The sequence below is a fragment of the Pristiophorus japonicus genome, chromosome 1 (assembly GCF_044704955.1).
Source record: "Pristiophorus japonicus isolate sPriJap1 chromosome 1, sPriJap1.hap1, whole genome shotgun sequence".
NCBI lineage: Eukaryota > Metazoa > Chordata > Chondrichthyes > Pristiophoridae > Pristiophorus > Pristiophorus japonicus.
Genome location: NC_091977.1, coordinates 414448024 through 414474295, shown reverse-complemented (window position 1 = coordinate 414474295; position 26272 = coordinate 414448024). Strand labels below are relative to the sequence as shown.

At 43.1% G+C, this 26272-nt stretch overlaps 1 protein-coding gene across 2 annotated transcripts in view; it reads left to right on the top strand.

The window, feature by feature from the left end:
- The window catches only part of tgs1 (trimethylguanosine synthase 1), an 88897-nt gene that overhangs the window by 6001 nt on the left and 56624 nt on the right, over positions 1 to 26272 (top strand). For both annotated transcript variants that reach the window (XM_070892218.1, XM_070892208.1), the window contains exons 2-6: positions 6113 to 6174; positions 8483 to 8655; positions 9013 to 9775; positions 13240 to 13363; positions 19545 to 19631. In XM_070892218.1, coding sequence (XP_070748319.1) covers positions 6113 to 6174; positions 8483 to 8655; positions 9013 to 9775; positions 13240 to 13363; positions 19545 to 19631 — 1209 coding nt within the window. The remainder of the gene's footprint in view (positions 1 to 6112; positions 6175 to 8482; positions 8656 to 9012; positions 9776 to 13239; positions 13364 to 19544; positions 19632 to 26272) is intronic.

Genomic DNA, 26272 nt, shown 5'->3' with positions numbered 1-26272 from the left:
GCTCAGAGACCTTTTTGTACTGGGCATTGGCCACGAGACCATCCTACGAAAAGTTTTGACTGTAGAGACATCCACCCTCAGTAAGGCCATTGCGATAGCACAAGCGTTTATGTCCACCAGTGATAGCACCAAACAAATCTCTCAGCACACAAGTGCTAGCAATGTTCATAAATTAACTGGAACTGTGTTTACGAGCAGAAATGTACAGGGCAGAAACCATGAGTCTGCAACTGTCAGCAGGCCTCAAGTGACCCAGATGACTGAGTCCACAACAAAGGATGAATGCAAGGCAATTCACACCTTGTTGGCATTGTGGAGACTTCCATTCAGCCTATTCATGCCGCTTCAAAGGGTATGTTTGCAAGAGCTGTGGAACAATGGGGCACCTCCAACGAGCTTGCAGACAAGCTGCAAGCTCTGCAAAACCTGCTAACCACCACGTGGCAGAGGAAGATCGGTCCATGGTGGACCAAAGCAATTAAGAGCCTCAGAGAGGAGGCAGATGCTGAAGTACATGGGGTGCACACATTTTCGACGAAATGTCCATCTATAATGCAAAATGTAAAATTGAATGGCTTACCTGTAGCCATGGAACTGGACGCAGGCGCTAGCCAATCCATCATGAGTAAAAAGACGTTTGAGAGACTGTGGTGCAACAGGGCACTCAGACCAGCCCTGAGCCCCATCTACACGAAACTGAGAATGTTCACCAAAGAGCTTATCACTGTCCTGGGCAGCACCATGGTCAAGGTCACCTATGAGGACATGGTGCACAAACTGCCACTCTGAATTGTCCCGGGCGATGGCCATTGCCCGGGACACTGCTTGGAAGGAGCTGGCTGGCCAAAATCCGCTGGAACTGGGATGACATCTGAGCGCTATCACATGTCGATGAGGCCTCATGTACTCAGGTCCTTAACAAATTTCCTTCCCTTTTTGAGCCAGGCATTGGAAACTTTTCCGGGGCGAAGGTACGGATCCACTTGGTCCCAGAGGCATGACTCATTCACCACAAGGCGCAAGCGGTACCTCACATGATGGAGGGAGAGAGTGGAAATCGAGCTGGACAGACTGCAACGCGAGGGCATCATCTCCCCAGTGGAATTCAGTGAGTGGGCCAGCCCGATTGTTCCAGTACTCAAAAGTGATCGCACGGTCAGGATTTGCGGCAATTATAAAGTAACTATTAATCGTTTCTCGCTACAGGACCAATACCCACTACCTAAGGCAGACGACCTATTTGCGATGCTGGCAGGAGGCAAGACATTCACCAAGCTCGACCTGACTTCGGCCTTCATGACGCAGGAGCTGGAGGAGTCTTCGAAGGGCCTCACCTGCATCAACACGCACAAGGGACTGTTCATCTACAACAGATGCCCGTTTGGAATCCGGTCGGCTGCAGCTATCTTCCAGAGAAACATGGAGAGCCTACTCGAGTCGGTACCATGCACGGTGGTTTTTCAGGATGACATATTGGTCACGGGCGGGACATCGTTGAGCACCTACAAAACTTGGAGGAGGTCCTCCAGCGAGTGGATCGCGGAGGGCTGCGGCTGAAGAGATCGAAATGCATCTTCATGGCAACAGAAGTGGAGTTTTTGGGGAGAAATATCGCGGCGGACGGCATTTGGCCCACAGAGGCCAAGACAGAGGCTATCAGGAACGCGCCCAGGCCACAGAACGTCATGGAGCTGCGGTCGTTCCTGGGACTCCTCAACTATTTTGGTAACTTCCTACCGGGGTTAAGCACCCTCTTAGAGCCCCTACATGTGTTATTGCGTAAAAGTGAGAACTGGGTATGGGGAAAAAAACTAAGTAATTGCTTCTGAGAAAGCCAGAAACATTTTATGCTCCAAAAAGCTGCTTGTATTGTATAAACCGTGTAAAAGACTTGTGCTAGCATGTGATGCATCGTCGTACGGAGTCGGGTGCATATTACAACAAGCTAACGTTGCAGGGAAGTTGCAACCTGTCGCCTATGCCTCCAGGAACTTGTCTAATGCCGAGAGGATCTACAGCATGACTGAGAAAGAGGCATTAGCGTGTGTGTTCGGGGTAAAGAAAATGCATCAGTAACTGTTTGGCCTCAAATTTGAGCTGGAAACCGATCACTAGCCCCTCATATCACTTCGCTGAAAACAAGGGGATAAATACTAATGCCTCAGCCCGCATACAAAGGTGGGCACTCGCGCTATCAGCGTATAACTATACCATTCGCCACAGGCCCAGCAGCGAAAACTGTGCGGATGCTCTGTCAGCTACCATTGCCCACCACGGGGGTGGAAATGGCGCAGCCTGCAAACTTGTTGATGGTGGCGCAGCCCGCAGACTTGTTGATGGTCATGGAAGCGTTTGAAAATGATAAATCACCTGTCACGGCCCGCCAGATTAGGACTTGGACCAGCTAAGATCCTCTGCTGTCCCCAGTAAAAAAAACTGTGTGCTGCATGGGAGCTGGGCCAGCATCCCCGTTGAAATGCAAGAGCTAATCAAGCCGTTCCAGCAGCGAAAGGATGAACTGGCCATTCAGGCAGACTGCCTGTTGTGGGTAACCGCGTATGCTACCCAAAAAGGGCAGGGAGACATTCATCTCGGATCTCCACAGCACACACCCAGGTATAATAATGATGAAAGCGATAGCCAGATCCCACGTGTGGTGGCCCGGTGTCGACTCTGATTTAGAGTCCTGTGTATCGCAATGCCGCGTGTGTGCTCAGTTGAGCAACGTGCCCAGAGAGGCACCACTAAGTTTGTGGTCCTGGTCGAGGATCCATGTCGACTATGAGGGCCCGTTTCTCGGTAAAACGTTCCTGGTGGTGGTGGATGCTTTTTCAAAATGGATTGAATGTGAAATAATGTTGGGAAGCACCGCCACCGCCACCATTGAAAGTCTGAGGGCCATGTTTGCCACCCACGACCTGCCTGACATACTGCTCAGTGACAACGGGCCATGTTTCACCAGTGCCGAATTTAAAGAATTCATGACCCGCAATGGGATCAAACATGTCACCTCGGCCCAGTTTAAACCAGCCACCAATGGGCAGGCATAGCAGCAATTGAAACAATCAAACAGAGCCTTAAACGAGTCACAAAAGGCTCGCTCCAAACCCGCCTGTCCCGAGTACTGCTCAGCTACCACACGAGACCCCACTCGCTCACGGGTGCCCCTGTTGAGCTACTCATGAAAAGGACTCTTAAAACCAGACTCTCGCTGGTTCACCCCAACCTGCATGATCAGGTAGAGAGCAGGAGGCAGCAACAAAATGTAAACGATGGTCGCGCCACTGTCACGGGAAATTGATCTGAATGATCCTGTGTATGTGCTGAACTATGGACATGGTCCCAAGTGGATCGCGGGCACGGTGATAGCTAAAGAAGGGATTGGGGTGTTTGTAGTCAAACTAGACAATGGACAAATTTGCAGAAAGCACCTGGACCAAACGAGGCTGCGGTTCACAGACTGCCCTGAACAACTCACAGCAGGCACCATCTTTTTCGAGCCCACAACACACACCCAAAGGATCAACGACACCACCCCGGACCAGGAAATTGAACCCATCACGCTCAACAGCCCAGCAAGGCCAGGCTCACCCAGCAGCCCTGCAGGGTCAACAACACGCCAGCCCAGCGAGGGCACGGCCAACACACCAGAACAGACATTTGTACCGAGGCGGTCCACCAGGGAAAGAAAGGCTCCCAACCACCTCACCTCGTAAATAGTTTTCACTTTGACTTTGACTTTGCGGGGGGAGTGATGTTGTGTATCTGTAAAGCATGCACTCCCATGTTCCACCACCAGGGAGCGCATCCCCTGAAGTCCCAAGGGATCCCAGCATCCCTTGGGAGCACTGTATATAAGCCGGCCTCTAAGGTCTGTTCCTCACTCTGGAGTGTCTTAATAAAAACTGAGGTCACTGTTACTTTAACCTCCCTGTGTGCAGTCTCATCTGTGTTAGGAACACAATATCAATAACCTTGCCTAACAAAAAATGGGAGTGAAACTCTATCTCAGGTTTTCAATTGATCCATTCTCAACAGCTTTTTGGGGAGAATGTTCCAGATTTCCACTACCCTTTGTGTGGAGCAGGGCTTCCTGGCATCACCCCTAAACTGCCCAGAACTGAACACAGTAAGTACCCAGGTGGGGTCTAAGTGCTTTATACAACTGTAATGTACGTTCTTTGTATTCCAGCCCATTTGAAATAAAGGCCAACATTCAAATAGGCTTTTAAATTATTTTTTGTACCTGTCCACTAGCTGTTTGTGATCTCTGTACATGGACCCCTAAATCCCTCTGCTCCTCCACATTTCCTAGTTTCTCATCATCATTGTACCATGACCAAAAAATATATACTTCTGCATGACAAACCATGGAGAACACCATTGGCATTCACTGTGAAGTTATATGTAGTGCATGACCTGATCTGTTATTCCTAACCAGACCTTCATCCAGGTTTTATTTTAAAAAGTACCTTGTGGCACTATTAACTCCTGGATAGAAAATAATTGATAGGAATGTTTATGCCTGGGTGTATTCTTCGAACAAGTTCAGGATGACTGTATTTCAACTCCGTTCTATTTGCTTGCATCAGGTGATCACTTCAATTTTGGCTCTTCCAGTTTTGTTTACCACTATTTGCAGTTTTCAGGTCTGCTGATTTCAGAAAGGCGACTGAAACTGCATAGCAATTCTAAAGTATAATTGATGTGTTCTATAGAGTAGTTAAGTTTCTTGTCACTTTCTTTTGTTCTGTCAATACGAGATTTTAAACACACATTTCTTTAAAGGTTTTGAGTTAAAAGACAGCAGTTTAACTTGTTTTTGGCAATATAAGCTTTAAAAAAAAAAGGAATGTGTACGTTAAAATTTGCTCTGGGACCTTTCAGCTGCATTAACCTTACATCAGTGTTTTATAAACTTTCTTGAAATACTGTCTGAGAGGGATCCGATCCTAAATTTTAAAGACTGTTTCAGTTACCCAAAAGAAAATAGCACTATCACTGCAAAAAATATTGATTTGTGTAGAGTAAAATAAATAATATCTCAAGTTTAAAAAAAAATACAAAATAAACAAAAATCTGATCATCTTTCAAACCCCATTTTGAAAATGTATGCCTTGCATCACTTCTGCTGGCAGTCTTTTTCTTTAACCACAGGTGTGCTGAGCACCTCACCCACATGTACAGCCAGTAATGTTTTTGTTTTCTGGCCTGCATCCATTGTCAGTGGAAATCAAGTGGGCAGAAATGAAATTAGAATTGTGATTTTTCAAATAGCTATATGTGCATGTTTGATTGTTTTTGGGTTACCACCTGTGCTATGAAATCCAACCTGCATTATAGTAACTTCTATCTGAAGCTTGTATATTGCTATGCATAGCGTAACTTGGTTCAGTCAGCAGTCTCATCTCTGTCAGAAGGTTGTGTATTTGAATCCATTTCAGGACTTGAGCGCATATTCTAGGCTGACATTCCTGGTTGACCTTGCACGCTACGAGCCACTTCTATGAGCACCTCAGCTGCTACTCTGCCCCTCCAATGGCGACTGAATCCACCCTTGTCTCAGTTAATAAAACTGGATTGCCGTACACAAACTGAGACACTTGAGGTCTGTACTGATTTCCCAATGTAGTAAAATGTCCGCTATTACACAAGGCTTCAATACAGCTGAACCAACTGTTTTAAGTGTCCTTGGGGGTAGTATTTTTGCGAGGGCTCGGAGGTTAAGGGGTCTGAATATAACTACAGAGGTATAACATTCAAAGTAATTATTCCTAGCATCTTTATATTCAATTATAACAACATTTTAAGGACATTGTTTCTCATGTTGTCCCTCTGCTCCTTGGAACCTAGTTCTCTCTATAACAGCCATACCAAAGTTGTATTTATTCCCAGCAGCATCATCTCCAATTGTATCAACACTTACATTTTTCTCATTCAAAGTAGCAGAGGGACAAAATGTCACTGAACTTATCTAATAACAAAATGTGGGTGCAGACAATAACAATGATAATATCTAAATTATAATGAGATATATCAAAAACATTTATCACTATGTACCTGCGCTGTATACTTTAAAGTGTAATGTTGGCTCTGATTGAATTTATTGCAGTGACCGGGAACTTTATCGGATGGGATTAAAGGGAACATTTTATAACAATGAAGATAATGGAGGTACAGTATTAACTATTTGGTTAAATGTTGATGATTATTTTTATTAGTGCCTCTACTGTGCTCTTTTTTGAAACATTTTTTTTGTATGTATCCATTTTCCAAGTTATGGTTAAGATATTTGGAACGTGTATTTTGAGCGTTTGTTAAACAATAATAAAGGCATTTGACATTTCACTTGCTTTATTATACTTTTAGGAAATTTCTCAGTGCTGTAGTATGTGAGCTGAAACTTTGGGAATGGATGAAAAGACTGGCTCAGGGATTACAGCATTCTTTGAAACTGTTCGAAGTTCGAGTTTAAAACTGAAGTGTGTGTCATAAATAAGATACATGTTGTGTAGTGATAACAGAGATAAACTAAGCAATATCCAAACAAATCCTCTGTTTAAATCTTCTATTGTGCTAAGGGCATGACCATTCCCACTTTTACAGTGTCAGTTTGTGGACTATGTTGATACCCATTTAATTAACTAGCTTTTATAGTTTTAACTTTCGTATAATTAAGCTTTTTGGGTTGGGGCATTTCCTTATTTTCAGTGATATTTCACTTTCCCCAAATTCACTATTTTCGGTGTTTTCATTTCTTTTATTGCCTTTTTTTTTTAAGTCAGAATAAGTTTAAATATGAGATACTGCACCTGTGCCACTGGCCTGACTGTGAATGGGTGGTGGAAGTAGTGCACAAGCACATGGTACACAAATTGGGAGCAGAGCAGGTGGACAATAGTGTGTCAAGTTTTCATTTATGGGACACTACTTAGATGATCTTATCCCACCCATATCAAGCGCACATAATTGTAATGATCATAATGAGTTGGTTAGGTGGTTTTACTAATTTATTATAGTCCTGAAATAAAATCTCCTTTGTGAGAGTCATTGCCAACCAGTGCCCTAACTTGCCCCATCTATGTGTGATTGATAATGTAGCCAAGTTCCATTCTTCTGCTGTGCTCTGCCATTTTTTCAGCCCACTTTTTATGACACTTTTTTGTCCATTGCCAGATACACGACTGCCTTCTGCCTCTCCACAGATTGCAGCAGCACGCTCATGTGCTCTAAAACTACGGAATCCTTTGCTCCTTTTCTCTTCTGCCAGAGGAGCAGAAAACCATCATCAAGAGATGGAATTTTAAAAACAACTAAGAACACTTGTATAGCAGGGCAGACATCCATCGAGGACACATTTTAAAGCATTTTTTACACCTTCAAGCACCTTCAATTTTAAACACTTCAGAATTATTGGGTGCAACCAAAACACTCACTTACATAATTCCAGTAACCTCATGACCAGTGAACAATGATTCTGCAAGGGTTCTTGCTTTGTGAAGCTCCATGCCTCTTTAAATTGCTTGGGGTGCTTAAGGCCCAAGGTGCACTTGAACTTTTACCTGGATGCCCTCTGCCATTTATGTGTCTCCATGCACACCTGAAGCCTGTCCTCTTTATTCTAATGAGGGCTATCAGTCGATTTTAACATTACCATTCTGCGCAGGTGCAACAGACTTCTAGTGCACTGCGCACACTGCTCTTTATTGGTGTCTGCCCTGGAAATTCATCCTTAAGTTTGTCCGTTTCTGGTCATGTGAGTGGTTAAGTGTGTGTCACCATATAGCAATCTGATTGGTCTGTGGGAACCATAGATCATGTATTCAAAAACATTTTGAGTACAGCTCTCTGCATCAGCCATTTGGTACACGCTACAGACAAGCGAGAACTAAGCTCTGCTCCTATCTGCCCATTAATTCTCTTCCAGCCTGACCCACCCTTCAGTCCAGTCCACCCTCGTGCTGGATTCTTCCCTCCAGGCCCCATCCAGGTGAGTTTACCCTGGATGTTCCAGTCCCAGTCTCCCCCATCATCCTGAGTTCTTTGCAACTTGGGGAAAAAAGAGGGGCAGGCTGTATGGGCCAAACCCCCATTAATATCATCACTGATTATTGTTGAAAAATATTGAGATGTTGTGGTCTTGATTCATTCTGTACTGCTGAGGAATTTGCTGTTTACCACTAGAAGCATTAGTGAATTGGGTCAATATCAGCACTCCCTCCGGTGGTAGAAAATTGGTATAACTCACTGTCGTGGAGGGCATGTGTTTTCATTAGGTTTCGCAACCGTTAGTGTTTTTGTACACCTACAATGCAACTTGATAATCAGGCCTTGGATCTCAGCCTCTGGCATACACAGGCCAAAAAATGAATGTGGAGATTTTGAAACATAGAACAAAGGCCCATGTTATTTTAATATTGGCTTGTTTCCCATACTTTACGGAAGATGTGTAATACATACAGTTTTTAATTACTATTTATAGATATCCAAGAGGAAGAAGAAAAGAATGAAGAAGAATTGAATGTTGATGATAAACCCACTCTTAACACTGTAGAGACACAGGAGGAAAGTGGAATGGATAGTGAGGCAGAGCTGATGGCAAATATGGGATTACCTCTCCAGTTTGGTAGTTCATCAACCTATTGGCAACCAGTGGTAAGGACCATGCTTTTGTTATTTACATCATAAGTTTGTATGAGAAGTTTTGCAGGTAGTAACATATTTTTAAAATCCCCAAATAAATTTATTATATGTATATCCATCCAGAATATTTGGACTATAGTGAAAGATCATGGACTACTTTAAGGGATCTTCTAGTATCAGGCATTTTTCTATATAGTGGTCTGATAAACAAAATCAAAATTATTTATTTAATAAATTATAAAATAAATGTTCTGCTTTAATAACTTTATATGCAAAATATAGAACATTAAAGTTCAAAAGTAAGCCACAGGCTTTATTTACATTACCTGCACTTAATTGAGAACATTTTGTAACCTTTTCTTTTACAAGACGAGCTCTGTTTCAAAGAAAAGATTCAAAAAGAAAAAAGCGAATTACAAATACATTGAGGATCTGCCTGAGGTTTGTAATGAATGCCCAGGCGAGATTTCAAATATTCTTTCTGATGTCACTGACTTGAGGTTGACCGAAGAGCAAACAGATTTTGAAGTAGAGCGTAATGGCCTTAATCATTCATGTGAAGGAGCAGCAGCCTCTGAGCTAGATTCCAAAACGGACTGGGAAAAATATTGGAATCAGTATGGTGAGGGTCTTGTTTGGGAAAATTGGTTGGGCAAACATCCTGAATGGTCAGAAGATGCACCTGCACCATGGAACTGTCCTGACACTAAAGATCAGTGGCAACAATTTTACAGTGAACAATATTGGCTATTCTGTGAGCAGTTTCAGTACTGGGAAGCTCAAGGATGGTCGGTGGACTGTACTAGAGGCAGTGATATTGGGAATACTGAAAACAATGCTGGTGAAAACTTCAGGACTGTGCTGCCAACAGAATCAATCATTGCGTCAAATGGAGAAAGTGCTGCTGAGTGTAATGAAGTTAGTTATGGTGAGGTTGTCAGTATGATCAATAACATAAGACTCAATTCAGGAAATGAAACTGAGGAATCAACAGGAGTGAAATGCAGTATCTGCCAGAGTCCTGCTGATACTGCAACTTCTTGTGAGTGTGCTTCTGATGAGAAAGAACCATGCGATGGAGGCCACAGCAAAACATGTACATCCAGTGGAAGAGTCTCCACAGTTCAGTCAGGTTGGTATTGCCAAGATTTTCTCACTATACTCCAGTGGATGTGATTAGTTGATTTAGAACTAGTTCTGTTTGTGTAGGTAGATTGAAGATGGACATGTTTAGAATCACCCATCTTCTGTTGCAGTGGTCTGGTTTTCTTTTTCTTTTTATTCTTGGATGCCTATGTGTTAACAGAACTTAAGATAGTATTCAACTGTTTGTGTTTAGAGTAATTGAGCCATCAGTTGCACTAAAGGCAGATGAGAGATTTATTTTATGTACCTTCATTCTTAATGTTATTTCTTGTTTTAGAGCTGGGTTCAGATTTTTGCACTTTCACTGCAACAATCAACATTAGTCCAGACATAAAGTTGTAGATTACATCTAAATGACATCTGACTTTTATGTTTATTTTACCTATACTTGTGTAAATACTATAACTTGAGCCAGTAATTTTCCACTTACTACTTTCATAAATAAAGTCACAATGATGCATTGATGTGCAGCTGTGTATAGTATCTCATTCTCACCATCTGCTCTGCAACATCTACTGTACATTGTGTAATTTCTGCTGTAGAACTGTTTCTTTTAGCAAACAAAATGGTCATATTTTGATTTGACTATCTAGGTTCAAATTATATCCAGGCAACTTTGTTTCTATAAGAGATACAAATTCCACATAACCAATTTGTGTGTCTTGGCTTTGTTTATGTGAAACATGAAGAGACCAAGTAAATCCTGACTTTGTAAACTACAGTGCTTTATCTAAGCTTGCTTTAATAGCTTTTCTTGACAAACATTTTGCTTAAGGTATGGTATCAGAATCATCATGTGCCTCAGTTTATCCAAAATTGTTTAAAGTCTATTGGGCTATGTCATACAGTTTTGTTTTGCCCAAAATAGACTTTCTAAATGCAAAAAAGGCAAAAATAAATGTGCATTAGCACAAAGATCTGATTAACTTAATAGGATTTTCCAATAAAATAAGTTATATGGCTCCTAGGTTAGAAGCTGTTCTAATTGCTTTGTAGGGATTTTGTTTTGTCTTCTTACTCCCAACATCTGCAACTTAGTACATCTCTGTTTTGCTCGCTTTTCTCTATTAGGATCATGTGTAAAAGGTAGGATGAAGTGTGCTGCTGAGTTAAATACACATTAAAAAGGCATTTGCACACAAAGATTAAGGGGAATAGCAGGCATGTTTCTGGTCCTGATTGGATTCAAAGATTAACAAGTTCCATGCAACTTAAATTGTAGTTTGGAGGCATTTAAAGTTATGCAGGTTGGACTTGTATCACCAGGAGTGTAGTCAGTTGGATGCTTTACATCTGAACAGCAAAAACCCTGTCTTTTGAAAGTTATTTGAAAAAGAAGGACGGTAAGAGAAGGGATAACCAGCCGTGGATAACCAAGGAAATAAAGGAGAGTATCAAATTAAAAACCAATGCGTACAAGGTGGCCAAGGTTAGTGGGAAACTAGAAGATTGGGAACATTTTAAACGACAGCAAAGAATGACTTAAGAAAGCAATAAAGAAAGGAAAGATAGATTACGAAAGTAAACTTGCGCAAAACATAAAAACAGATAGTAAAAGCTTTTACCGATATATAAAACGTAAAAGAGTGACTAAAGTAAATGTTGGTCCCTTAGAAGATGAGAAGGGGGATTTAATAATGGGAAATGTGGAAATGGCTGAGACCTTAAACAATTATTTTGCTTCGGTCTTCACAGTGGAAGACACAAAAACCATGCCAAAAATTGCTGGTCACGGGAATGTGGGAAGGGAGGACCTTGAGACAATCACTATCACTAGGGAGGTAGTGCTGGACAGGCTAATGGATCTCAAGGTAGACAAGTCCCCTGGTCCTGATGAAATGCATCCCAGGGTATTAAAAGAGATGGCGGAAGTTATAGCAGATGCATTCGTTATAATCTACCAAAATTCTCTGGACTCTGGGGAGGTGCCATCGGATTGGAAAGCAGCTAATATATCGCCTCTGTTTAAAAAAAAAAAAAAAAAAGGCGGCAGACAAAAGGCAGGTAACTATACGCCGGTTAATTTAGCATCTGTAGTGGGGTAAATGCTTGAAGCTATCATTAAGGAAGAAATAGCGGGACATCTAGATAGGAATAGTGCAATCGAGCAGACGCAACATGGATTCATGAAGGGGAAATCATGTTTAACTAATTTACTGGAATTCTTTGAGGATATAACGAGCATGGTGGATAGAGGTGTACCGATGGATGTGGTATATTTAGATTTCCAAAAGGCATTCGATAAGGTGCCGCACAAAAGGTTACTGCAGAAGATAAAGGTACGCGGAGTCAGAGGAAATGTATTAGCATGGATAGAGAATTGGCTAACCAACAGAAAGCAGAGAGTCGGGATAAGTGGGTCCTTTTCAAGTTGGCAATCGGTGGTTAGTGGTGTGCCACAGGGATCAGTGCTGGGACCACAACTGTTTACAATATACATAGATGACCTGGAAGAGGGGACAGAGTGTAGTGTAACAAAATTTGCAGATGACACAAAGATTAGTGGGAAAGCGGGTTGTGTAGAGGACACAGAGAGGCTGCAAAAAGATTTAGATAGGTTAAGCGAATGGGCTAAGGTTTGGCAGATGGAATACAATGTCAGAAAATGTGAGGTCATCCACCTTGGGGGGGAAAAAAAACAGTAAAAGGGAATATTATTTGAATGGGGAGAAATTACAACATGCTGCGGTACAGAGGGACCTGGGGGTCCTTGTGCATGAATCCCAAAAAGTTAGTTTGCAGGTGCAGCAGGTAATCAGGAAGGCGAATGGAATGTTGGCCTTCATTGCGAGAGGGATGGAGTACAAAAGCAGGGAGGTCCTGCTGCAACTGTGTAGGGTATTGGTGAGGCCGCACCTGGAGTACTGTGTGCAGTTTTGGTCACCTTACTTAAGGAAGGATATACTAGCCTTGGAGGGGGTACAGAGACGATTCACTAGGCTGATTCCGGAGATGAGGGGGTTACCTTATGATGATAGATTGAGTAGACTGGGTCTTTACTCGTTGGAGTTCAGAAGGATGACGGGTGATCTTATAGAAACATTTAAAATAATGAAAGGGATAAACAAGATAGAGGCAGAGAGGTTGTTTCCACTGGTCGGGGAGACTAGAACTAGGGGGCACAGCCTCAAAATACGGGGGAGCCAACTTAAAACCGAGTTGAAAAGGAATTTCTTCTCCCAGAGGGTTATGAATCTGTGGAATTCTCTGCCCAAGGAAGCAGTTGAGGCTAGCTCATTGAATGTATTCAAATCACAGATAGATAGATTTTTAACCAAAAAGGGAATTAAGGATTACGGGGAGCGGGCGGGTAAGTGGAGCTGAGTCCACGGCCAGATCAGCCATGATCTTGTTGAGTGGCAGAGCAGGCTCGAGGGGCTAGATAACCTACTCCTGTTCCTAATTCTTATGTTCTTATGTTCATCCTAATAATTTGGTTTACTGTGCCAGGAGATCCTCCTAAACCTTCCAGCAAAGCATTAAAAACCGATGTTGCAGCAAGAAAGAGTCAGGCCAGTGAAGATGAGGAGGATGATGATCCACCAGAACCTAGACCTGTAAAGATGAAGAGAAGGTGAATAGCCTCTGAGCTCCTATTTAACTTTACTTTGTTGTATCTTCATGATGTCTGTCCTATGGTATATATACTCAGAATAAAAACTGAGATTCGGTGATGTGTAGTTGGCCACAGTCAGAATAAAACATAAGAAATAGGAGCAAGAGCAGGTCATTTGGCCCCTCGAGCCTGCTCCGCCATTTAATAAGATCATGGCTGATCTGATCATGAACTCAGCTCCACTTACCTGCCCATTCCCCGTAACCCTTTATTCCCTTATCGCTCAAAAATCTGTCTATCTTCGCCTTAAATATATTCAATGACCTAGCCTTCACACCTCTCTGGGGCAGAGAATTCCACATAGTTGAGGCCCCAGCACGGATTCCTGTGACACCCCGCTAGTTACTGATTGCCAACCCGAGAAACATAGAAACATAGAAACATAGAAAATAGGTGCAGGAGCAGGCCATTCAGCCCTTCTAGCCTGCACCGCCATTCAATGAGTTCATGGCTGAACATGAAACTTCAGTACCCCCTTCCTGCTTTCTCGCCATAATCCTTGATCCCCCGAGTAGTAAGGACTTCATCTAACTCCCTTTTGAATATATTTAGTGAATTGGCCTCAACTACTTTCTGTGGTAGAGAATTCCACAGGTTCACCACTCTCTGGGTGAAGAAGTTTCTCCTCATCTCGGTCCTAAATGGCTTACCCCTTATCCTCAGACTGTGACCCCTGGTTCTGGACTTCCCCAACATTGGGAACATTCTTCCTGCATCTAACCTGTCTAAACCCGTCAGAATTTTAAAAGTTTCTATGAGGTCCCCTCTCATTCTTCTGAACTCCAGTGAATACAAGCCCAGTTGATCCAGTCTTTCTTGATAGGTCAGTCCCGCCATCCCGGGAATCAGTCTGGTGAATCTTCGCTGCACTCCCTTAATAGCAAGAATGTCCTTCCTCAAGTTAGGAGACCAAAACTGTACACAATACTCCAGGTGTGGCCTCACCAAGGCCCTGTACAACTGTAGCAACACCTCCCTGCCCCTGTATTCAAATCCCCTCGCTATGAAGGCCAACATGCCATTTGCTTTCTTAACCGCCTGCTGTACCTGCATGCTAACCTTCAATGACTGATGTACCATGACACCCAGGTCTCGTTGCACCTTCCCTTTTCCTAATCTGTCACCATTCAGATAATAGTCTGTCTCTCTGTTTTTACCACCAAAGTGGATAACCTCACATTTATCCACATTATACTTCATCTGCCATGCATTTGCCCACTCACCTATCCTATCCAAGTCACTCTGCAGCCTAATAGCATCCTCCTCGCAGCTCACACTGCCACCCAACTTAGTGTCATCCGCAAATTTGGAGATACTGCATTTAATCCCCTCGTCTAAATCATTAATGTACAATGTAAACAGCTGGGGCCCCAGCACAGAACCTTGCGGCACCCCACTAGTCACTGCCTGCCATTCTGAAAAGTACCCGTTTACTCCTATTCTTTGCTTCCTGTCTGACAACCAGTCCGCAATCCACGTCAGCACACTACCCCCAATCCCATTGCTTTAACTTTGCACATTAATCTCTTGTGTGGGACCTTGTCGAAAGCCTTCTGAAAGTCCAAATATACCACATCAACTGGTTCTCCTTTGTCCACTTTACTGGAAACATCCTCAAAAAATTCCAGAAGATTTGTCAAGCATGATTTCCCTTTCACAAATCCATGCTGACTTGGACCTATCATGTCACCATTTTCCAGATGCACTGCTATGACATCCTTAATAATTGATTCCATCATTTTACCCACTACTGAGGTCAGACTGACCGGTCTATAATTCCCTGTTTTCTCTCTCCCTCCTTTTTTAAAAAGTGGGGTTACATTGGCTACGCTCCACTCCATAGGAACTGATCCAGAGTCAATGGAATGTTGGAAAATGACTGTCAATGCATCCGCTATTTCCAAGGCCACCTCCTTAAGTACTCTGGGATGCAGTCCATCAGGCCCTGGGGATTTATCGGCCTTCAATCCCATCAATTTCCCCAACACAATTTCCCGACTAATAAAGATTTCCCTCAGTTCCCCCTCCTTACTAGACCCTCTGACCCCTTTTATATCCGGAAGGTTGTTTGTATCCTCCTTAGTGAATACCGAACCAAAGTACTTGTTCAATTGGTCTGCCATTTCTTTGTTCCCCGTTATGACTTCCCCTGATTCTGACTGCAGGGGACCTACGTTTGTCTTTACTAACCTTTTTCTCTTTACATACCTATAGAAACTTTTGCAATCCACCTTAATGTTCCCTGCAAGCTTCTTCTCGTACTCCATTTTCCCTGCCCTAATCAAACCCTTTGTCCTCCTCTGCTGAGTTCTAAATTTCTCCATTTATCCCAACTCTCTGTTTTCTGTTATTTAGTCAATCCTCTATCCATGCTAATATGATCCAACACTGCCTCCAGTACGCCAATGCAGCCTTTGGCCGCCTGAGGAAAAGAGTGTTTGAAGACCAGGCCCTCAAAACTGCCACCAAGCTCATGGTCTACAGAGTTGTAGTAATACCCACCCTCCAGTATGGCTCAGAGACATGGACTATGTACAGTAGACACCTCAAGTCGCTGGAGAAATATCATCAACGATGTCTCCGCAAGATCCTACCAATCCCCTGGGAGGACAGTGCACCAACATCAGCGTCCTCATCCAGGCTAACATCAACAGCATTGAAACACTGACCACACTCGATCAGCTCCGCTGTGCAGGCCACATCGTTCGCATATCAGACACGAGACTCCCAAAGCAAGTGCTCTTCGTGGAGCTCCTTCGCGGCAAATGAGCCAAAGGTGGGCAGCGGAAACTTTACAAGGACACCCTCAAAGCCTCCCTGATAAAGTGCGACATCCCCACTGACGCCTGGAAGTCCCTGGCCAAAGACCACCCTAAGTGGAGAAAGGGCATCCGGGAGGGCGCTGAGTACCTCGAGTCTCAACGCCGAGAGCGTGCAGAAATCAAGCGCAGGCAGCAGAAAGAGCGTGCGGCAAACCAGTCCCACTCACCCCTTCCCTCAACGACTATCTGTCCCACCTGTGACAGAGTCTGTGGCTCTCGTATTGGACTGTTCAGCCACCAAAGGACTGTTCAGGAGTGGAAGCAAGTCTTCCTCGATTCCGAGGGACTGCCTATGATGATGATGATGATGATTAACCCCAACCCCGAGAACTTTTATCGTGCAGCAACCTTTTATGTGACACCTTATCGAATGCCTTCTGGAAATCCATATACACCACATCCAGTAGTTCCCCCTTATCCACCCTGCTCGTTACATCCTCAAAGAACTCCAGCAATTTTGTCAAACATGACTTCCCTTTCATAAAATCATGTTGACTCTGCTTGATTGAATTATGCTTTTCCAAATGTTCTGCTACTGCTTCCTCAATAATAGACTCCAGCATTTTCCCAATGACAGATGTTAGGCTAATTGTTTCCTGCTTTCTGTTTGCCTCCTTTTTTAAATAGGGGCATTGCATTTGCGGTTTTCCAATCCGCTGGGACCTCCCCAGAATCTAGGGAATTTTGGTAGATTACAAACAATGCATCCACTATCTCTGTAGCCACTTCTTTTCAGACCCTAGGATGCAAACCATCAGGTCCAGGGGTCTTGTCCGCCTTTAGTCCCATTATTTTACCGAGGACTACTACTTTAGTAATGGTGATTGTATTAAGTTCCTCCCTCCCTATTACCCCTTGATTATAGAAACATAGAAAATAGGTGCAGGAGTAGGCCATTCAGCCCTTCGAGCCTGCACCACCATTCAATATGATCTTGGCTGATCATGCAGCTTCAGTACCCCATTCCTGCTTTCTCTCCATACCTCTTGAGCCCTTTAGCCGTAAGGGCCACATCTAACTCCCTTTTGAATATATCTAACGACCTGGCCTCAACAACTTTTTGTGGTAGAGAATTCCACAGGTTCACAACTCTCTGAGTGAAGAAGTTTCTCCTCATCTCGGTCCTAAATGGCTTACCCCTTATCCTTAGACTGTGACCCCTGGTTCTGGGCTTCCCCAACATCGGGAACATTCTTCCTGCATCTAACCTGTCCAATCCCATCAGAATTTTACATGTTTCTATGAGATTCTCCCTCATTCTTTTAAATTCCAGTGAATACAAGCCTAGTTGATCCAATCTTTCTTCATATGTCAGTCCTGCCATCCCGGGAATCAGTCTGGTGAACCTTCGCTGCACTCCCTCAATAGCAAGAATGTCCTTCCTCAGATTAGGAGACTAAAACTGTACACAATATTCAAGGTGTGGCCTCACCAATGCCCTATACAACTGCAGTAAGACCTCCCTACTCCTATACTCAAATCCTCTCGCTATAAAGGCCAACATGCCATTTGCCGCCTTCACCACCTGCTGTACCTGCATGCCAACTTTCAATGACTGATGTACCATGATACCCAGGTCTCGACACACCTCCCCTTTTCCTAATTTGTCACAATTCAGATAATCTGCCTTCCTGTTTTTGCCACCAAAGTGGATAACCTCACATTTATCTACATTATACTGCATCTGCCATGCATTTGTCCACTCACCTAACCTGTCCAAGTCACCCGGCAGCCTCTTAGCATCCTCCTCACAGCTCACACTGCCACTCAGCTTAGAGTCATCTGCAAACTTGGAGATATTACATTCAATTCCTTCGTCTAAATCATTAATGTATATTGTAAATAGCTGGGGTCCCAGCACTGAACCTCGTGGTACCCCACTAGCCTGCCATTCTGAAAAGGATCAGTTTATTCCTACTCTTTGCTTCCTGTCTGCCAACCAGTTCTCCATCCACGTCAATACAGAACCGCCAATACCATGTGCTTTAATTTTGCACACTAATCTCGTGTGGGACCTTGTCAAAAGCCTTCTGAAAGTCCAAATACACCACATCCACTGGTTCTCCCTTGTCCACTCTATTAGTTACATCTTTAAAAAATTCTAGAAGATTTGTCAAGCGTAATTTCTCTTTCATAAATCTATGCTGACTTGGACCGATCCTGTCCACTACTGGGATTGATTATTCACTATTGGGATGACACACATGAAAGGAATGGCAAATGCAGAGTAAGGTGTTAGCTGCAGTATTGTATTAGCAATAGTATAAAGGGTGAATAGATGAAGTTAATACTTAAATCATATACAAGTGGATTTCACTGCAGTTCATTTTGTTGGCAAATATAATAACACTCTTCAATTTGCTTTGATCTCTAATGTATCTCGGATTGTTTATGGTTCTGTCATCAACAGAGGAACCATAAGAACCATTATATATCACATCACGATGGAGCTATTCTACAGCGCTATAGACTGACCTTGTATTGTGAACGTAACATTTATCAATCACAGCCTGTCTTTCTCATGATGGGTGAATCTTTATCAGTAGCTCTGTGGCCATAAAGTAAAGCTGATGTTTTTTTAAACTAAAGGATGATATTGGATATTCATTTGGGATGATTGATTAGCCAAGAATTGCTGAAGTAATCTGGTTTATGGCCCTGTTATCTGTTATAGATCCACAATTGATCAACTTTTAACGATATTCATTAATAATTTTGGAAAATGCTTCTTGTTTTCTCCCTGCTACAGTTAACAAGTCATCTATTAACAAGACTATCTCACCCTGCTACAGTTAAAACAATCTATTAACAAGACCATCTTATCCTACTACAGTTAAAAACAATCTATTAACAAGACTATCTTACCCTGCTACAGTTAAAACAATCTATTAACAAGACCATCTTAGTATTACATCAAGGTTTCTTTTAACAGTTCCTATTAACCCATTGAGAGCTGCATTAACACTTCTGCATCCAAACATTTACAATTGCAATTTTTCAGATTCTCTAAACTACAGTGAAAATGATTTCCTGTAATTATTATGAAATTGCATACATGTTCCTTATGACACCTTCACAATTTCACTACAGATAGTGAACTGAGGAAATGTCCCCCTCTGTGAGTAAAGGAGTCATTTTTGTAAATCATTTAATGTTCGAAACAAGTAATTATGATTCTCCCTCTTAAATACTTTTTTTATTGGAATGTATGAAGATCAAGTCTGAATCTGAGTAAGTGTTCCTTTTTAAATGATAATTTGCAGGCCTGGTTTTCTCTCGGTAATTTATTTGTCTATTTTGATGCCTATCTTTTTTAGTCATGAATTTGATGCTGAAGAGAATCCAGTTGTGGCAGTGGAAGATGCCTATTCAGCTCTTGGCTTCAAGCACCATGCCAGTAAAAAGTAAGAATACTGTGGGGTCAACCGTAACTTAAATAAAGGCTGCACAATAGGTGATCAGCCAAATATCAATTTTATTAACTGAAGAATAAATAACTGGAAAGTAAATGGAAATAGAAAATGAACTATAGAGGAGATTTACGAGGATGTTGCCAGGACTGGAGAATTTTAGTTACAAGAAAAGATTGGATATACTGGGGTTGTTTTCTTAGAAACATAGGCCCCAAGTTTCGTCCCGTGACGAAAACGGCGCACCTCCGAGCTGGGCGACTGTTTTTCGTGCCGAAAACTGCGCCTAAAAAAAGTCCGATATTCTCGATGTCTGCTTGGCGCGGCGCGCTCTTCGCAGCAGGGGGCGGAGCCTAACACTCGCACCGATTTTCTAAGTAGCAGGGGGCGGGTACAATTTAAATTAGCCTTCGTGGTGCCGGCAACCCTGCGCGTGCGCGTTGGAGCGTGCGCGCATGCGCAGTCTCACACAAACATTGGCACTCGGCCATTTTTAAAAGGACTGCAGAAAAAGTGAAGATTTGTTTCTTGGACCCCTGCAAAGGCTTGTAATTTAATTTTTTTGATATTTCTGTGTGTGAGGGAGTGCTTTTAGCAGCACTGCTGACTAAATCACCTGCTGAAATCAGTGAGTTCAGTTTTTCACTGCTAAATTTGCAGAACCGGTGCTGCATTGGTGCATGCAAATTAAGGACTGTGTGTTTGGAGCAATAAGAGTGCCAATTCAACTTTGCAATAATACGTGGTGTTGACAATGCAGCATCCATTCTGCAAATTTAAATATAAAACTGTCGATGTGGCTGCCTCTCCCTGTCCAAATGGCCTCAGTCCCCCTCACAACTCGAAGACTGCTTGTGTATCTTCGGCTGCCGTCGAGCCACTGACGCCGCCCCTAATGCGTGGCCGAATGGCCTCAAGCACCATCAAGAGCTGCGTGTGTCAGGTGTTGATTCTTCGGCTGTCGGCCAGCCACTGACGCCGCTGATATCCTATGGCCGAATGGTCTCACGTCGGTCCGCTGCTGATTCTTCGGCTGCTGGCCAGCCACTGACGCCGCTGATATCTCATGGCCGAATGGTCTCGGGTATGTCCGGTGTTGCTTCTTCGCGGCCAGCCACGAAGAGAATGAAGGCCTGCCTCAAGCACTGCAGCTCAGCTCGAAGCTTGCTGCCGCTGCCGTCGAGACACTGACACCACACCCCTGCCTGTCTCCAACATGAAAGGCCTGCCTGAAGCACAGCAGCTCAAAGGCTGATGCTATTTCACACAGGTAGGAACATGGTTTATTTAATCTTTTCTTTGCTTATAAATTTTTATTCAGGTTGGATTTATTTGTATAAGTATAACTAAGGATTGATTGTAGAATTTAATGACTTCCCCCCCCCCCCCCACCTCCACCTCATTCCCTATGCCTAATTTGTAACCTACGCCTGATTTTCTAAAGTGCAGACAAGGTTTTTTTGAGCGTACAAAAATCTTCACTTACTCCATTCTAAGTTAGTTTGGAGTAAGTTTTCACTGACGAAACTTTGAAAACAGGCGTAAGTGGCCGGACACGCCCCCTTTTGAAAAAAAAATTCTGTTCCAAAGTGAAACTGTTCTAACTGACTAGAACTGGAGCAAACTAAATGTCGAGAATTCTGATACTCCGTTCTACACCAGTTGCTCCTAAAAATCAGGAGCAAATCATGTGGAAACTTGGGGTCATAGAAACATAGAAAATAGGTGCAGGAGTAGGCCATTCGGCCTTTCGAGCCTGCACCACAATTCAATAAGATCATGGCTGATCATTCCTTCAGTACCCCTTTCCTGCTTTCTCTCCATACCCCTTGATCCCTTTAGCCGTAAGGACCATATCTAACTCCCTCTTGAATATATCCAATGAACTGGCATCAACAACTCTCTGCGGCAGGGAATTCCACAGGTTAACAACACTCTGAGTGAAGAAATTTCTCCTCATCTCAGTCCTAAATGGCCTGCCCCTTATCCTAAGACTGTGTCCCCTGATTCTGGACTTCCCCAACATCGGGAACATTCTTCCCGCATCTAACCTGTTCAGTCCTGTCAGAATCTTATATGTTTCTATGAGATCCCCTCTCATCCTTCTAAACTCCACTGTATAAAGGCCCAGTTGATCCAGTCTCTCCTCATATCAGTCCAGCCATCCCTAAAATCAGTCTGGTGAACCTTCGCTGCACTCCCTCAATAGCAAGAAAATCCTTCCTCAGATTAGGAGACCAAAACTGAACACAATATTCCAGATGGGGCCTCACCAAGGCCCTGTACAACTGCAGTAAGACTTCCCTGCTCCTATACTCAAATCCCCTAGCTATGAAGGCCATCATACCATTTGCCGCCTTCACCGCCTGCTGTACCTGCATGCCAACTTTCAATGACTGATGAACCATGACACCCAGGTCCCGCTGCACCTCCCCTTTTCCTAATCTGCCATTCAGATAATATTCTGCCTTGGTGTTTTTGCCCCCAAAGTGGATAACCTCACATTTATCCACATTATATGCATCTGCCATGTATTTGCCCACTCGCCTAACCTGTCCAAGTCACCCTGCAGCCTCTTAGCATCCTCCTCACAGCTCACACCGCCACCCAGTTTAGTGTCATCTGCAAACTTGGAGATATTACACTCAATTCCATTATTTAAATCATTAATATATATCATAAATAGCTGGGGTCCCAGCACTGAGCCCTGCAGCACTCCAAAAGTCACTATCTGCCATTCTGAAAAGGACCCGTTTATCCCGACTCTCTGCTTCCTGTTTGCCAACCAGTTCTCGATCCACGTCAGTATATTACCCCCAATACCATGTGCTTTAATTTTGCACACCAATCTCTTGTGTGGGACCTTGTCAAAAGCCTTTTGAAAGTCCAAATAGACCACATCCACTGGTTCTCCCTTGTCCACTCTATTAGTTACATCCTCAAAAAATTCCAGAAGTTTGTCAAGCATGATTTCCCTTTCATAAATCCATGCTGACTTGGACCAATCCTATCACTGCTTTCCAAATGCGCTGCTATTTCATCCTTAATGATTGATTCCAACATTTTCCCCACTACTGATGTCAGGCTAACCGGCCTATAATTATCCATTTTCTCTCCCTCCTTTTTTAAAAAGTGGTGTTACATTAGCTACCCTCCAGTCCATAGGAACTGATCCAGAGTCGATAGACTGTTGGAAAATTATCATCAATGCATCCACTATTTCTAGGGCCACTTCCTTAAGTACTCTGGGATGTAGACTATCAGGCCCCTGTGGATTTATCGGCCTTCAATCCCGTCAATTTCCCTAACACAATTTCCTGCCTAATAAGGATATCCTTCAGTTCCTCCTTCTCACTAGACCCTCGGTCCCCTAGTACATCCGGAAAGTTATTTGTGTCTTCATTTGTGAAGACAGAACCGAAGCACTTGTTCAATTGGTCTGCCATTTCTTTGTTCCCCATTATAAATTCACCCGAATCTGACTGCAAGGGACCTACGTTTATTTTCACTAATCTTTTTCTCTTCACATATCTATAGAAGCTTTTGCAGTCAGGTTTTATGTTTCCGGCAAGCTTCCTCTCGTACTCTATTTTCCCCCTCTTAATTAAACCCTTTGTCCTCCTCTGCTGAATTCTAAATTTCTCCCAGTCCTCCGGTTTGCTGCTTTTTCTGGCTAATTTGTATGCCTCTTCCTTGGATTTAACATTATTCTTAATTTCCCTTGTTAGCCACGGTTGAGCCACCTTCCCTGTTTATTTTTACTCCAGACAGGGATGTACAATTGTTGAAGTTCATCCATGTGATCTGTAAAGGTTTGCCATTGCCTAGCCATTGTCAACCTTTTAAGTATCATTTGCCAGTCTAATCTAGCTAATTCGCGCCTCATACTGTCAAAGTTACCTTTCCTTAAGTTCAGGACCCTAGTTTCTGAATTAACTTTGTCACTCTCCATCTTAATAAAGAATTTTACCATATTACGGTCACTCTTCCCCAAGGGGCCTCGCACAACAAAATTGCTAATTAGTCCCTTCTCATTACACATCACCCAGTCTTGGATGGCCAGCTCTCTGGTTGGTTCCTCGACATATTGGTTTAGAAAACCATCCCTAATACATTCCAGGAAATCCTCCTCCACCGCATTGCTACCAGTTAGGTTAGCCCAATCAATATGTAGATTAAAGTCGCCCATGATAACTGCTGTACCTTTATTGCACGCATCCCTTATTTCTTGTTTGATGCTGTCCCCAACCTCACTACTACTATTTGGTGGCCTGTACACAACTCCCACTAGCGTTTTCTGCACTTTGTTATTCCGTAGCTCCACCCATACCGATTCCACATCATCCAAGCTAATGTCCTTCCTTACAATTCCATTAATTTCCTCTTTAACCAGCAACGCCACCCCGCCTCCTTTTCCTTTCTGTCTATCCTTCCTCAATGCTGAATACCCTTGGATGTTGAGTTCCCAGCCTTGGTCACCCTGGAGCCATGTCTCCGTGATGCCAATCACATCGTATCCGTTAACTGCTATCTGCGCAGTTAATTCGTCCACCTTATTCCGAATACTCCTCGCATTGAGGCACAGAACCTTTAGGCTTGTCTTTTTTACACACTTTGACCCTTTAGAATTTTGCTGTAAAGTGGCCATTTTTGTTTTTTTGCCTTGGGTTTCTCTGCCCTCCACTTTTACTATCCTCCTTTCTATCTTTTGCTTCTGTCTCCATTTTATTTCCCTCTGTCTCCTTGCATAGGTTCCCACGCCCCTGCCATATTAGTTTAACTCGTCCCAAACAGCACTAGCAAACACTCTCCCTAGGACATTGGAACAGCTGAGGCTGAGGGAAGACTTAATTGAGGTGTATAAAATTATGAGGGGCCTTGATAGAGTGGATATGAAGTACCTATTTCCCTTAGCAGAGAGTTCAATAACCAGGGGCCATAGATTTAAAGTAATTAGTAGAAAGATTAGAGGGGAGTAAAGAAGATTTTTTTCACCCAGCGAGTGGTGAAGGTCTGGACCTCACTGCCTGAAAGGTGGTAGAGGCGGAAACCCTCAACGCACTTGGAAGTGCTGTAACCTGCAAGGCTACGGACCAATAGCTGGAAAGTGAGATACGGCTGGATTGGTCTTTTTCGACCGGTGCAGACACGATGGGCTGAATGGCTTGTGCTACAAATTTCTATGATTCTATTTGGAATGGAATAAAATATGTACTTTACTTGCACACATTATTTCTATGGTTTTTTGAGGACACCTTTAAGCAAGTACTTAACCATAATTTTTTATGTCCTTTTTTTAAAAATAAAAAATTGTTAAAATTTTGTAAAGTTTTTTTGGGGGGCTGTCCAAAGCCCTGTAACGACAGCTGTAATAGGTGCTGTGATGACGTCAGGATCCCTTTTCGTGTCTGTCATTGAATGAGTGGTCTCCATTTGTCAGTCTCCCAGAATAGCTTGCTCATAGAGCTGCTATACCCTTTAAAGAGCAGTAATGAGTAATGTTGTTGGCAGTAGTTCTCAAAGATTTCTTAGTAACTTTCATGCTCCACTAGGTTTATTTCTTAACATAGGAGAGTCTGGGAGTATGCCCCATTCTGAGAAAATTGATTTTTGACTTTAATTTGTTGCATTTTCCATTATTTTGGACCCAATTGTGAATCTTGCAGGTTGTAGTAATGTACTTTTAGCAAGATAATATGCTGGTTTCTTGACACTTCTTTCAATTATCTTGCTTGTGAATTTTTCCCCAAATGTCCCACTTTTATTGCTTTTTGTACCATATGTATCTCGTGTATCTTATTCCCATGTTTAATTTTGATATCTCTTCTGGCTTTCTCTTTGCTTATTACCCACTTTTATCTTTCTTCCCATTTCTGACTTCCACCTCCAAATTACTGGTTGACTGTCCACACCAACTGCTCTTTTTCACTTGGCTCTACTCCGCCCCTCCAGCACTGCTCTTGTAATTGTCGCGCCATAACCTGAATCCACACTAAACACACTGTCCATGGAATTGTTTCCATTATATCTGAGCTTAGCCAATGTGTCAATTGTTTTTAATGTTTTTCTCACGTGTTCTTCATATATCAGCTTCAAATGGCCGTGAGGCAGCAGCAGCAACATGTTTGATGAGTCAGATAAGGTGTGGCATCAAATCTCGACTCTGTCCTTCCTTCACTACTGCTTTGTGTGTGTCCCAATTCTGTTACCGCCTCTCTCTCTTGCTCTCTCTTATCTCCCATCTCTCTCTCACTCTGTTATCTCCATACTTCGTCATCTTCCTCCCCATCTCCCCTCTCGTTATCTTTACCTTGTTCTATCCCCATCCTTCACTCTTACCTGACTCACTCTCTCTTAACTCTGATCTCTCTCTCCTCGCTCCTTTCTGCTCTCTGCCTTTACCCTTTCACTTTGCACTATTCTATTCTTTTCTAGTTCTCTCTCTCTCTCTCTCTCTCTCTCTCTCTCTCTCTCTCTCTCTCTTCCATCTTTATTTTCTCTCAAATCTCTCCCTACTTCCCTTACGGAGGACTCGGCGCTTACACGTTACAATATTATTTAATTATTACAAGAGATAAAATACACCAATGATTTACATGATTGAAAAAAATGAAGTTAATTCAATCAACTTAGTA